The 15,843-nt window shown below is 34.1% G+C and overlaps 1 protein-coding gene across 3 annotated transcripts in view; it reads right to left on the bottom strand.

The window, feature by feature from the left end:
• Window positions 1–10,962: 10,962 nt before the first annotated feature.
• Window positions 10,963–15,843, bottom strand: part of LOC126980183 (kinesin light chain) — a 77,841-nt gene continuing 72,960 nt past the window's right edge. For all 3 annotated transcript variants that reach the window (XM_050829795.1, XM_050829798.1, XM_050807515.1), the window contains one exon: window positions 10,963–14,840. In XM_050829795.1, coding sequence (XP_050685752.1) covers window positions 14,805–14,840 — 36 coding nt within the window. In that variant the 3' untranslated portion in view covers window positions 10,963–14,804. The remainder of the gene's footprint in view (window positions 14,841–15,843) is intronic.

Here is a 15,843-nt window from a genome sequence, read left to right as displayed (position 1 = left end):
TTTCCTTCATAACAATTCTACTTCTAACCAAATAATAAATTAATGTTTCTATCAGATATAATAAGGACTAGAATTGCTTGATGAATCTGTGTTTCAATAACTGACCTACAAACCGTAAAGCAGCTGAGAGTCGGCGCAGGCGCACTGTTTTGATCTCGGCAGTTACATGCCTGATTTGTGCTTCCTTCATCCGCGTTATTAAACACTGTGTACATTGAACCAATGTATACTATAATATTATCTTAATATTTATATATTTCTTTTGGGCGTCTCCTCCTAAACGGCTGGACCGATTTTAATGAAACTTTCTGTGTGCCTTCAGGTGGATACGAGAATGTTATAGATTCACAATTGGACTACTTCCTAGATGGCTGGACCGATTTTGATGATTTTTTTCTGTGTTCCAGTGAATTTTAGATTGGTTTGGATTCCCAATTCCGTCCATATAATATAATTCTCCTGCTCATGTGTATGTTAGTGAACTCCTCCTAACGGCTGGACCGATTTTTCAAATTTAAGACGTATGTACCTACAGGACAATGTCTGTTGGGTCCACTAGTATCATATTTATTTATGCAGAAATTAAAATATATATTCTAGAACAATGAACCCAAAACTAAAAACCTTAAAAAATAAATATTACTAGCGGACCCAACAGACGTTGTCCTGTACACACGTCTAAAATTTGAAAAATCGGTCCAGCCGTTTGTAGGATTTCACAAACATACACATGGGCAGGAGAATTATATATGGACTGAATTGAGAATCTTAAGTCTAAACCATTCTCAAATTCATTGGAACACACAAAAAAATCATCAAAATAGTTCCAGCCATTTAGGAGGTAGTTCAATTGTGAATCTTAACCATCCTCGAATCTATTTGACCACACACAAAAAGATTTATTCAAATCGCTCCAGCCGTTTAGGAGGAGTTCACTGCCAACACACGTACAGAACAATTATATATATAAAGATAACTGAAATATATTATTAAAAGGAGTCCCTTTAGGCAAGGTTCCGAAGATACTGATTTGATTGATTTGAAATTTCTTTATTATCATAATTATTACAGTTGTATGTTTCCAGTGTACATTAAAACCTAGATATACAAGTGATAACAGTAGTAACACGTTTTATAACAGATATCGCCTGTATTACAAAAACTATTTACAGGAATTTAAAATTACAAATACTTAATATATACTCAATTATTATAAATAACAAACAGGTAACTTATATAAATATATGTATGCTTCAGTACCTAAGCAGCATTACATTTTCTACCGACTTTCCGAAGATACTGGCAACGTTCCCCATTTGAATAGCTTCACTAATTCTTTGTCCGAGGTAGCTGCCAGCTCTTCAGTCTCCTGTGATGTCGACTAACCTTTTTGCTATTTCCTTAAAAAGCCTTATAGCGCTAAGACCCCATGTACCAAGGGTCTCGACACCGAATGGGACAAAATCATATTCGGAGCCTAGACCCCTGTATTTACATTCTTTAGCTTTTTCAGCCGCATCACTTATATCATTTGTAGTTCGTAAGTCGTATTTTCTTTTATTAACGCGATTATTACACATTTAAATAAATATTAGGTTTATACGTTAAAGTTACATTTTTATTATTATTTTATTAAACCCGACGTTTTCTGACCTTTTCAGAGGACGTTTACGGCAGTCCCCCTGAAAACATGCTCTGAAAAGGTCACGAAACATAGACAAAATAATAATGTAAGTAATTTTTTTTTAATGAAAATAAAGGTCGAGACGAGCAGGACGTTCAGCTGATGGTAGTTGATACGCCCTGCAAATTACAATGCAGTGCCGCTCAGTATTATTGCAAAACCCAAAAATTCAGAGCGGCACTACAACTGCGCTCGTCACCTTGAGACATAAGATCTCAAGTTTCATTTGCCCAGTAATTTCACTAGCTACGGCGCCCTGCAGACTGAAACACTAATGCTTACACATTACTGCTTCACGGCAGAAATAGGCGCCGTTGTGGTACCCATAATCTAGCCGGCATGGTGTGTAAGAGGTAAAAATTATGTATAAGTAGGTACGTAAGTCGTCATGCTGTACGAGAAAGTATAGTAATTAATTTAAATTCTAAAGCTATTTATTCATGTTGTTTCCACCGTTTTTCGGCTTATCATAATTTATTTAAAAAAAAGCACTCTGACTAAGTTGATGTCCCAGTGACCATAAAAAAATAAAACTAAAGTTTATTTATGATAATAATTAGTATTATCCATAGTCCATAGTATAATTATTAATAGAACAAAGTCCATAACTATGTTAGTAAATGCTCGTATTAAGAGACCAGTTCATTAATAGTAATGTATCTTTGAATGATATTCAAATTCAAATTCAAATATTTTTATTCAAAATAGGATTTATAATCACTTATTGAACGTCAAAATCTACCACCCATTCAAAAGAGACTGCCTCAGACCTGAGAAGAATGGGCGCAAGAAACTCAGCGGGCTTTTTTTTTTATATATAAAATATGGATTACAATGTAATATCGTACAATAAACATTAATAATTAAAAAGCCCGAGGGTGTTCGCTTTAATCCCAGTCCGTGGTGTCATTCAGAAAATCGTTTATGCTATAATAACCTTGGCCACACAAAAGTTTTTTAATAATTCTTTTAAATTTCGTAACACATTTGATTTTGTACATTTTCTGGGACCTTATTGTAGAAGCATATACATCGCCCAACAAAAGACTTACTAACTCGACCCAACCGAGTAGTAGGCATAACAAGTTTATGTTTGTTCCTCGTGTTAACATTATGAATGTCACAGTTTCTAGAAAATTCCTCAATGTGCTTATGAACATACAAAACATTATCAAAAATGTATTGAGAAGCAACAGTCAAAATGTTTATTTCTTTAAATTTTTCTCTTAATGATTCTTTAGGACCTAGGTTATAAATCGCGCGAATAGCCCTCTTCTGCAGCACAAAGATAGTATTAATATATATACTATGAAAATAACTAAAGTATACTAATCTCGCCGTATCTATCTCAGTTAACCGTCTGATTTTCTTCTAAGCCTATTCGCCAATCCTTCAATATGGGGGCCCCACTGCAATTTGAAATCAAGAGTAATGCCAAGAAATATAGCAGATTCCACTGGTTTTACCACCTCTCCATTTAATAAAATATTCGCATCTACATTTTTGACATTTGGCGCGGTGAATTTAATATATTTGGTTTTATGATTATTTAACAATAAGTTATTGGCGCTAAACCAGTACACGATGTCAGATAGAGCATTGTTTACTTCGTCATATAAAACTTGGCTTCGTTTCACTTTGAATATATGTGAAGTGTCATCCGCAAACAATACCACCTTGTGTTTTTTTTCTACAAGGTTAGGTAGATCATTTATATAAATTAGGAAGAGGAAGGGTCCAAGAATAGACCCTTGTGGTACCCCCATACCGAGAGGAGTCCCAGGAGATCTCCTGCCATTCACCTCGACCCTCTGAATCCTATTATTTAAATATGAGATCAGAAGATCGAGTGCAGATCCTCTTATACCATAGTGGCATAGCTTCCTGACCAGCGTTGAATGTTGAACACAATCAAAAGCCTTAGATAAATCACAGAAGATACCAAGTGCATTCTGTGATTCCTCCCAGGCCTCAAAAATATTCCTGATGAGTTCAACACCTGCATCCGTAGTCGAGCGTCCCCTAGTAAAGCTAAATTGTTTTATATGAAGTAACTTATAAGTGTTAAAGTGAGTAAGCATTTGGCTTAAAATAATTTTTTCAAAAATTTTACTAAGGGTCGGCAACACCGAAACAGGGCGATAGTTATTCGGGTCAGAAGTGAGTCCCGATTTAAATATTGGTGTAATTTTACTATACTTCAGAAGGTCAGGAAACACGCCATGTTCAATACAGCTATTAAAAACTAGTGCTAGATATGGTGCTATGACGTCAATAACAGAACTTATTATTTTTACAGATATGCCCCATATATCAGCAGTTTTTTTCATTTCTAAGGATCTGAAAGTTTTAATTATTTCTGCTGGGCTAACAACACTGAATTTGAAATTTTGTTTACATTCCTTAACATTTTCCAAAAGAAGTGACTCGGCAACACCGGTGGAGGAGACAAGGGTGCTTGAGATGGAAACTGGAATGTCAGAAAAAAATTCTCAAAAGCAGATAGAACTCATAATCAGTTTATAAATAAATAATAAGTTTAATTGTACAATATTACTTTGTAAACATATTTTTTCGATGACAAAAAAAGCCCACTGAGTTTGTTGCGCCCGTTCTTCTCAAGTCTAAGGCATTCATTTTGGAATGAGTGGTAGTTTTTGACTTTCAATAAGTGATGTCACATCCTATTTTGAATAAAAATATTTGAATTTGGATGTTATAAGTGCCATAAAAAAATAAAAATAATATCTATTTTTATGGTTGTGGTCAGTAAAGTGGCTTTGATACAGTTTAGTGCAGCCATGTTTCACTGCGACCAAACATACATCTATCAGTGTTTCTGTATTTTTGTGTTCGTCGAATTCCCGGAGAAGTGTGAACTGATTTAGAATGATCATTTTCATGAGCATCATACTCCTCCTTGACCTTAGACAAATTAAATCAAATCAAAATCAAATGACACTTATGAATTTAAAAAAAAAAGGGTTGAGCTAATGAGAAGAAGTAGCAAGAAGCTCATTGCCACTCTTTTAAATCAAGATTTACGTATGAATGTATGAAGTCACAGAGGTAATCTCTTGTTTTCTGGTCTTTTCTCATTTCTCCGGTACGTTCAGCAATATAGCATTTTTCACTTAGGTATCATAATATGACAGCCAAGCTCGTGATTAAAAACTTGGAAATGTAACCATTATTCTGTTCTGTGCCTTTAAATATTATTAACATTTAACAATGTCGTACATTATTGATGATTCAATCAGAGTAAAATCCTTGAAAAAAATCGTGCGTGCTTAAACAAGACAAAAGTGAAAACTTCATCGAGGCAAGGCTAATAATACGAAATACATCTATTTTTCTCTATATGCATTAAGTATATACTAACATTTACAATATATAGTTTAACTTGTGCATAAATTATTACGTAAATAAACTATCTGGATAAAGTGCTGTGGCTGATCGCGATCGTATCAAGCCGACTTTACGTGACCCGGTGTTACATAGCCGTGCGTGACGGCTCAGTCTAATTCAATTCCTACAAAATTAATAAAAGTAAATTTATATCCTATATTTGTGTGTAATTTATTTTTTAAAAATTGCAGTTGTAGAAACTGCCGATAGAACTGAAAACTTAGAACTTTTAGTATTATAATTTAAAATATGTTTGAAAACAATTTAACTATTAATTTTAATTTATTTTTAAAACTTAATTTCAATTATATTTTAATCAAACAAAAACACTATTTCAAAAATGTTACACATTGAGTATTTCACTAAACCCATTCAATTTCACTTACAACTTATACACAGCACTAATGTTGTGCAATAAGTCAGCTGTATAGCTACAGATATACTGCTTTAAGAATATTGGTGACGCAAACTTACGAGATTTAACACATCCAAAAAGTGTCTAACTACATGTTTATATTTATAATTATTTTTTAATTATTTATATATCGCGTGCGCCAGTCATGAGCATATCGGTGACGCAAACCCTACTAAAAAGTGCCCAACATTCTAAAGAAGTGTTCAATTCAAAAATGCTATCTTTTTTTTAAATGTACGAGTACTTACACTTAAGTTATTTATGATAAAGGTCGTGCGGCGCGCGTCGCTACGTTACACTGTTTTGTCAGCTGTTTGACATTAGTGCGACGAGCAACATATTGTTATTAATAATTTAGTTGTTCAATTTATATCTCACACATAATTACAGTACACTAAAATAATAGAGAGAGCAATTCAAATGAATGCAGTGAAAGACAACTTAATTTGATTTTGTACTTGTAGTTTTCAAGGTAACAAAGTAACGGTATATATTCTCTGTCATTTAACAAAAATCTTCACCTGCTTGCAATTGATTTTACTGAGTTTACAATATTTTAATCTAACTAGTCAGGAATTCTACGTCTCACATACAATAATGCGTTTAGAATTATTTTGTACTGAAAATAAACCAATTTGTGCGAAGTTATTCCCTAACCATTACAAAATATTCAAAAATGCACAACGTTAATGTTCAAGTTTTCACTTCTGCCGGCAATCCCGGAATGCAACCCGTTATCGTTGTCTCCAATGATCAAATTCATCAAAAGGTTATATAAAATCATATAAATCATTAAAACCCCTTACGGCCGTTCCCAATATTCAGTCTATCTATTACTTGAGATAAAAATCGTAACTATCGTTGACTTTTATGTCCCAATAAACTTATCGACGGTAACTCACCTTATCCGTGCACGCTGTCAATGGGACGACGTATATCTTACCAGCGATATAAATTTGTATGGAAATTGCAATTCACGCGTCCCAATATAAGGCGATAAGAATGACTTATCGGGTATATTAGGACAGCTTCAGATTATTGACAGCTAATTACTAACAGTAGAAGGTAGTAATTTATCTCTATCTGAAGATAGTATATTGGGAACGGCCGTAAATCGATTGAAATAATGAACGAGGGACACTTACCTAGTGACTTCTTCGTATAAACGCACATCAAAATATTTGCAAGTGTTAAATAAACGAAATTCTTGTTTTAAATTTTGTTTATGGTGGCCAGTTCGATACGAGACTGCAAGCCAATAAAAATACTTAGCATTGCTCGTATGCTCATTGTTTTCATACGAATTTCAATGTTCCAAATTCAAATAATTTTAATTCTTAGGGAGATTTATAAACAAAATTAACATTTCGTGACATGTATAGTTGGACATAGATCATCAATGAGGTAAGTAATGTTTTATAATGATTTTCTTCATTTTGACTCACTTTTTATAGTCTATGATATAATTTTATTTACTTTCGAAAGCTTCCAAATTCCAGAAGAGTATGTAGTTCGTTAAATTATGAAAACAATACCAATAGCCAAGTTCCCGATCGGATCAAATCCGGCCCTCTAATACCAGCTGGCGACATACAGGCGAATAACTTTTTTTATGACAGTAAGGGACAAGACGAGCATGACGTTCAGCTGATGGTAATTGATAGGAACTGCCCATTACAATGAAGTGACTAGTGCCGATCAGGATTATTGAAAAATCCAAAAACTCTGAGCCGCACTACAATTGCACCTCACCTTGAGACATAAGATTGAAACAGAAATAGGCACTTATACCCATTATCTAGCCGGCATCCTGTGCAAAGGAGTCTCCCACTGGTACAACTAATGATATATGTAATACAATCCCACAAGATGGACTGATGATCTGGTCAAGATCGCCAGAATAAGTTGGATGAGGGCAGATCCTTGGGAGAGGCCTTGTCCAGTAGTGGACGTCTTCCGGCTGATGATTACAAAATTTTTCAAAATAATTGTTAAAAGTGTTTGTTTGGGAAAACTACTACTACATAAAACAGAGCCATCACCCGCAGGCAGTAAGTAAATGAAATCCCATGCAATTATATTAACCGAGTTCAAAAAAGGAGGAGGTTCTCAATTCGTCTGTTTGTTTTTTTTATGTTTGTTATGTAAAAACTTTCGACTGGGTGAACCAATTTTGATAATTATTTTTTTATTTGAAAGCTGGTACTTTAACTTACTTACATTGTATGTTTGTTATTTATTGTAATTATTGTATTTTTGTTAATTTTTTTTTAATCGGCTATCTTGCTTCCTTTCTTCTCAGGTCTGAGACATATCTTTTTGAATGCGTGACGATTTTGACGATCAATAAGTTATTTGAATGTGAATTCTGAAAAGATTGCCTCTGTGTAACATAATAAGGCAAACATACTTAATTGACGACCCGTATAGCCCAGTGGTTAGTGGCCCTGCCTACTGAGCTAGGAGTTCCTGGGTTCGAATCTCGGTACGTATAATGTATAAGTATATGTGATTAATATGGATGTTTGTTTCCGAGTAATGGATATTTATTTGTATTTATGTATGTTTAAGTAAGTACACCGTATTAAATATTTCGATAAGGTACAACATACCCTATGTACCTATGCCAGTAGTATGGTGTACCTGGGACTCATCGAGTAATTGGTTGTAATTTATTTAAAATATAACTATCTAATCTTAACCATAACCGTTTTATTTGTTTGTAAATAACATATTCAACAAAAAATAACCTACAATTTCTGAACAAAATCAAAATGATATTCATAGTTTCTTTTTTCTAATGAGACAAAATCTTTAAACGAAATTACATTTAATAATTAACAAAATTAAGTATTTTTATACGCTGTATTAAAATAAATCTTGATAGGCCCGAAAACTGACTTGTCTAGTGGTTGTATATGGTAAAGTTCAGTGACTAATAGAAAACGTTTAAAACTATCAGACTTCAAAGTTAATGAAAAATACTTAGAATTTCCCCCAAAAAAATTTTTAACGTCGATAAGAATAAACACCGGCTTAATGCCGGTAAGCGACTACTTTCACATTGAATAGTCAGTAGTGACGTACAGAATATACTAGTAATTAGACAATAGAATTTAACATCGCAATTTTTTTTAAAACGAGTCTAATGGCATAGTGCCAAGGTACAACAGGTCCCCCTACAGTACTTTGAATGCTCAAACGTAATCATTGACAGATGTAACCGTATGATGTCTCATGTCAGATCTATAAGGTGCCTGTCAATGTACATAAAAAAACCAAAGGTCTTGGCTATAACCTGATCAGCTCTAACACATATTTATGTAGGTCACATGCAATATAATGTAGAACCTTAGATTAATTATTGGACTCTGCCGCGCTCCAACTAGATAGAGCAGGCATTGTCGAAAAGTGCGGCAATTAATACTACGCCCGTAGGCGTACTCGAGCCAGTCTCGTGGCGAGCAATGTGTGACGTTGACATGTGACATTGTCATGTTCTGTCAAAATTTCCCCAGTTGGAGATGTCGGATCTTTATGCACAGGATGCCGGCTAGGTTATGGGTACCACAACGGCGCCTATTTCTGCCGTGAAGCAGTAATGTCTAAACATTAGTGCTTCAGGGCAGGGCGTATCAATTACCATCAGCTGAACGTCCTGCTCATCTCGTCCCGTATTTTCATAAAAAAATGTAAAATAACATGAACCGAAAGTTACAAAATTTTAAAGATGCCATTGAGTGTCAAGATGACATGCACACAAGCATCTAATAGAAGACGTAAAAAAACTATGATTCTTAGATAGTGCGGTATCTAGTTGTAGCGCAGCGGAGACCAATCCTAAATCTTAGTGTAGAACATTAAAACTCTAAATATTATTACATCATAATGCGCCAAGTAAATACATATACCTACTCATTTTTTGACAGTGTTAATAATGTCCCAATCCAGCGTTGATGAGTTTAGCAGAAGAGATCGCTGACTCGCGGGTTCGTTGTTCATTACACCCACTCCATTATAGGGACATGATGTATTTTGAAACATCTTTATTTTTATTTCATTATATACAGTAGTTCCTACCTAAACAACGAGATACGAATACAAACTGTATTGCGTTGGAGATATATTGTTTTATTTTAAATTAAACTATATATTGTTATGAACATATGAATATAGTTCAGGATGATGAGTGTGCGAAGCTCTTAAGGAGGAAATATATAAGACCTTTTTAGATTATATTCTAAAACAACATACCGTCGCGCTAACGCGGGCGAGACGATCATCGATGCGATATGGAAGACTATGATGACTTTATGATGAAACTCATTGTCACTCACAGGGTAATGGAGAGGGCTGTGCTCGGAGTTTCCCTGTGACCAAACTTACTGACATAGCCCCTTAGGTTGTGAAATTGAAGTTTCAGTGGGCTCGGCATATAGTTCTACGGACAGATGCCCGTTGGGGCAGTAAAGTCCTCGAATGGCGACCACGTACCACGTACGCCGGAGTAAGTTGGATGAGGGCAGCGCAGGACCGTACGTCATGGCGATCTTTGGGGGAGGCCTTTGTCCAGCAATCGATGGAGCCTTCCGGCTGAAATGGAATCTACTTAAAATCGTGATTAAAAAATTTGAAATCAGGGTTTCATTCTCGATTATTTTTTTCTCCAATTAATATTTATAATCGTAACGAAATTATGGAAAATAAATAGAATAAAATAGTCTGTATTGGATTTTTGTAATTTTATCGCTTAGGTATTGTTGTTCGATTTGCAGAAAATATAAAAAAAAAACAGAGATAATCATGGTACCTATTAATCTCATTTGAAAACAGTTTTGATCTAGGGAGAAGAGTCGAGAAGGTTTCTTTTAAAACTTCGTTGCAGTTGCATAAAAATCGTGTTGGAGACTTACCGTCTTCTTAAGGCCTAGAATCTAGATGATAAGTTTCTAGTAAGAGCCGCTCTCATTGCTTTTATAGATTCGTGTTAGCATTTGTAATTTTGCGTGAAATGCACAAATTTGCATTTAGGTACATCACATCATGCGTAAAGGTGCCACACAAACCCGGCGGCTGACCTGCAGGGCGAACCGCCGGCATAGTCGCGGCACACAACAAAGCCCCGGATGTTACTCGCAGTCGCCAAAGAAGATGTAAATACTACGTAATAAGAGACGGGACTGCCTAAGTAAAAATTTAAATTTAGTTTAGTATAAACCGTGTAGTTATTTCACATGAGTTTGAAATAGTAGATAATAATTTCATTATCGCGATCAGCCACGAAGTATAATCCGGCTAAGTATGAAAGCAAACAGTTGCCTAAACGTAGCGGATCTCCTTTCATTACAAGATTATAGCCGTCCTCTGTCAAATGTTGTAATTGTATACCTACTATCTACTATGTTTTTTTAAAGTCGTAGTTACTAATAAAGGGTATTATCAAATAAAACAAGACTCTCATTAAAGTTATATATTTAATAAAATTTTCGAGATCATGCCGATAAAATACATCATTAAGTGAATATCTAAAACATCAAATAAGCATTCTTAATGATATTATATAAATAATAAGCGTCAATAATAAATAAATGTAAAAATAATGCGCTACAGACATGACAGTGGAGAGCAGTCAGTGTATATTTCACCATTAGGTGACCATTATTAAATGGTAATGACCGCCGCCTAAACTAGCAACTCTAGTCGCGAGTAGGTTTACCATCCGTCCGATCTAATCCGGACATGTACAGTTCAAATATTTTTATTCAAAATAGGATGTGATATAACTTATTGAAAGTCGAAAACTACCACCCATTCCAAAAAGTATGCCTCAGTCTTGAGAAGAACGGGTGCAACAAACTCAGCGGGCTTCTTCTTTTTTTTTCATAGAAAATATGGTTACAAAGTACTATCGTACAATTAAGCTTATTAGCCTGAGGAAGAGTAAGAGAGAGACTAAGTAACCTTTAGCACACGCTTTCTTTAACAATTCTTCTGAATATCGTAATACATTTGTTTTGAACATTTTCTGAGAACTTGTTCTAAAAGCATATACGTCGCCCCACAAACGACTTACTAACTCTAAGTACTTAGCCGTAGGCATTATAAGTTTATGTCTGTTCATGGTGCTAACATTATGGTTATGACAGTACAGACTTTTAGGCTATAGTCCGAATTTTGTTCGGTTTTTCTAACTTCCCCGGATTTTGTTTTTAATAAATTGGAATTTAGTTGTAAAACTACACATTTTCTAATATCAAATAAAACTTTGATCTTTACAAGAAATTAAATCTCAAAGAGATGAATTAAAAAGTCCGGACTTTTATCGAAATGTCAAGCCTTTTGTCAGGACTGTTCAAATTATTAAATGGTAACCCTAGTCGCAAGCAACACGAGATAAATAACAGGAGTGTTGAAGTTCCTTTGGAAACGAATACCTACAGTCTACGCGTTTTTTGTCTTTCAATTTCTTTATAATGGAATGTAAAAAAGAAATCCATGACATGATTCTACTGGAAGCTTATTCTAGAATACGGCCCATAGTAATAAATAGATAAGTATCTAGAGATTGTGTTCCATTTGACACGGCTTTACTTTTAAGCCAGCTAAGCGAACGTAGCTCTTAAAATTAAGCGTTTAAGTATGTAATTGGGGTGTGTTGATTTTTGTACAACGTTGCAAGACATTGTGGTCTTTGCTGTTTGTGAATACAGAAATCAATTATTTATTTAAATTTATGTTATTATTACGTGTACTTTATAAAATTATGTAACGTTCCAACGTTTAGTCCATGCTCATAATTATAAATACCATATCAGATAATACTGCCTCGTGGCGCCTAATTCTTATAAATAGAAGCAGAAAATTTTATAAACAGAAAACATCTTGTTTACTAGTTTTATAATTTCATCCAAATGATTATATTGAGTGTAAATTTCGCTAATGAAGGAGATGTTTACTGGTCAAGTTCAGTCGCCAAAGTCTCATGCCAGAATTTGGCGAGTCAACAGCTCCTTGGGATGCCCCGTGTAGAGACGAAACACGTGTCGAATTGATTGACTAAGTTTTGTCTTTACAAAACTTAGCGGAATTTACACTCAATAAATAATTACATAATTTGGATAGTTATGGCTCCGTTCGTATTATAATTTCACACAAAATGCATTTGAAAGCACAATGTATGGGCGATCTTGTAAATACCTACTTATATATTTTTGACGTAATAACCGTCTTAGATGGACATATTTAAATGCGGTTTTTCTAATTGATTTCCTTTTTTTTGTGATATACTTACCTTCTTTCGCCTCCGGTGCTTTTTAACCTAACAGTTTTTCTGTTTGAAAGCTAATGCGATCGAGACGATTTTTGGCTATGGTTATTTATGAGGTCTGCCTCTAAAATTGATTCAATCAAAAAATCAGAAGTCATTTTTATAGGTTTCACTACCCATGGTTTGCTAATATCACAAAGCTTTAAATACTTGACAGTATGTAAATATATCATACCAATTTAAAAGCTTTTGTCTTCATTTGCTCCTTAATATAATCAGGATAATTATTATTATAATAGTTCTTAATTTTGCGAAGCGACTTACACATAGATTTCATTTCATAGATAAATCACAATAGAATTTACTTGTTCTATTAAAATGGTATTTAAGCTACTTAGTCCATTTGTAAAAGTGAATCAATACAATAATATAAACTATAACTGTTTTTAAAAACAAAACATTTCTACGACACACTCACAGAAATAGTAAATTTGTTGGTAATTTGAAACCAAGTCGAAGGGCACATCAACAAGGACTCATAACTAAGTAGTAAGTAAAGAAAATTGACGGTAGGTATGAGTGTAATATCATTTCAGCTTAGGTATCGTACGTAACTGTTATAAAATATATAAATAAGTGCGTATTACTAATAATTTTTATTTAGTGTGCAAATATTTTCTATGAACATGACCGTCAATAACTATTGTTACTCTTTTTGCTAAACGGTATTCATTTAAAATAATTAAACCGTGTTTTTAAAATCGCCAAAAAAAACTGGTTTATCGTTCAGTACCATTACCGAACACATTTATGAGAAAAATAATATCCCACGAAAATATTAAATCATGGACAAACTTCAATGGTCATTATTGTGTGAGTCCTTACAATCCACAATTTCATTCATAAATCGACAGGCTAACTTGACCTCATTTATTAATTTACGCACGTAGCATCTTTTTGTATTATGTCTATAATTTTAGGCAGGTTATTTAAAAACTTTCGGAATAATTCTGTTATTTTCCACATACAATTTTTTTTAATGTTAACAGCCGCTTCAAAATAGCCAAAATATGGACCAGCGACATAAAAAACTGATTTATACAGTCCTAATCTTATAGCCTAAACATATAATCGGATTTGTCCGGCCGGACTATCAAATGGTCGATGGCCGTAGGTAGGCGCATCGCAACAATTAATTTGGCGACATACCATCGGACATAGTCCGCTACCAGACCGCATCCGGTTCGGTTGGACCAAATCCGATCATGTGTTTAGGCTAAGTATACAATTTTGTGCGATTACAATCTCACTCTTGGAGCTTTACGACATTAGCGATAAGAGTGTATGACTCCCGAGCGACACAATACAGGTCGCCACTTAAGTGACGTCATGTCCAGTATTTTCATACTTCTGAAATCACCAATCAACGACGCTTAATGTTTCAAACTTAGATAATTTACACGCCTAGATAGAGCCTCTTGCTGTTAGACAACTACGACAAGACAGCGACTGTGCGTGACAAGTTACGTCTTACGTTTTGTATCTCACATTGTGTTAGTTGCGTCGCATTGCTCAAAATAACTGCTAACCTCAATTTTTTCGACGTTTTAACAGCTGTCACAGTGTATCTAGACGTATAAATGATTTAAGGTTTCAACCCTGTTCCGCACGGGGGTTATATACCGTGTAGTACAAGACTATTCTTAATTTCAAGTGCTCGTAGACATTCAGGAAAAATTTAACAACAAATAAATTTTTGTTTATATTTAGTTGCCTAAGGACATTAGGTATTAATTCTAAAAAGATACCATATTTATATTATCAGTATTAAGAAATATTATGTAAGTACCCATATTTAAACTCATTCGATCCATCAACATGTTTTCAACGCAAGTATTCTGACGAATGTGGTTGTAACATATTCGACAAGGACACTGCGTCTGCTTCGCCTTAGCTACCGCTTCCCGTCCTTGCTGGGTGTTGCTGGGTCATGGCTGGGTGTCGCTGGATCATTGCTGGGAACTGCTGCTTTACTGAGCTCGCACAGGGAGCTTGCGCGCTTCATGCTAAGTAACATTTAATTAATAAAAATTATTATTTACACAAAGCTTTCATTTCCGTGCTGTTTAAACAATGATTATTCTTATAGGTATTCAGTCAGGTAATAATTAAATAAACCAGATTTTATCGTATGCCAGGAAAGTCAACTTTCAAGACTAAAATGATAATATATGATTTGCTGTTGTATTATTTTGTTAAATATTTATAAATTCAAAAATATCTCTTATAGTAGCTGCGATTTTTTGAAACATTATTTAAACTTTTATTTAATGGCGTAGAAAACCTACGAAGAAGGCAAACCTTTTTTTTTTATGAATATTGACTTGTGCTATTTATATCGAGGTCCTCTATGGATCCTCACAACCTGGATAGAAAGACTTTCTATTCGATGCATTTCCTCATACGTTAAAGGTATCTGTTCTATTATTACATTCACGAATTTAAGAGCATTAACATTTAATATTATGGGAGGTTACATAACAAAGATATTAATGTAAGGAAGTTAAAAAAAAACTCAGTTTTATGTACAATATATCTTTAGGTACACTGCTTTTGAGGAGAAATGCATATTAATACGTTCTAGAATAAAAATGTTATTAAAATATAACTATTATATAATAACTTACGATTCAAAACAAAATTGAAAACATAAATATTAATCAAGGATAAATATTAGGTCATAAGAAGTGACGTTTTTTAAGCTGATGTCGGTCAGTATTTAGGCAACCTGTATTAAGTAGTTATGCTTAGATCTATGATGTACTTTACAATTTACATAAAATAAAGTTGTAGAAAAACATCCAAAAAAGCATTACACCTATGAATATTTTCATCTAGGATGAAGTATGTACCTGGATGTGACAAGCAAATAATAATACCCTGGATGAACGAGATCGCAACCTACTAGTAATAAAAATAAAACAATATTAATATCTGTCTTGCGACCACGTCGGGTGTTGTCATAATTTATATTTTGTAAGTTTTGCGTTAGTGACAGTATCATCAACA

Source organism: Leptidea sinapis, chromosome 5, assembly GCF_905404315.1.
Source record: "Leptidea sinapis chromosome 5, ilLepSina1.1, whole genome shotgun sequence".
In the NCBI taxonomy this organism is placed as follows: domain Eukaryota; kingdom Metazoa; phylum Arthropoda; class Insecta; order Lepidoptera; family Pieridae; genus Leptidea; species Leptidea sinapis.
The sequence above is the reverse complement of the archived record's forward strand: the minus strand, read 5'-3'. Positions and strand labels throughout refer to the sequence as shown.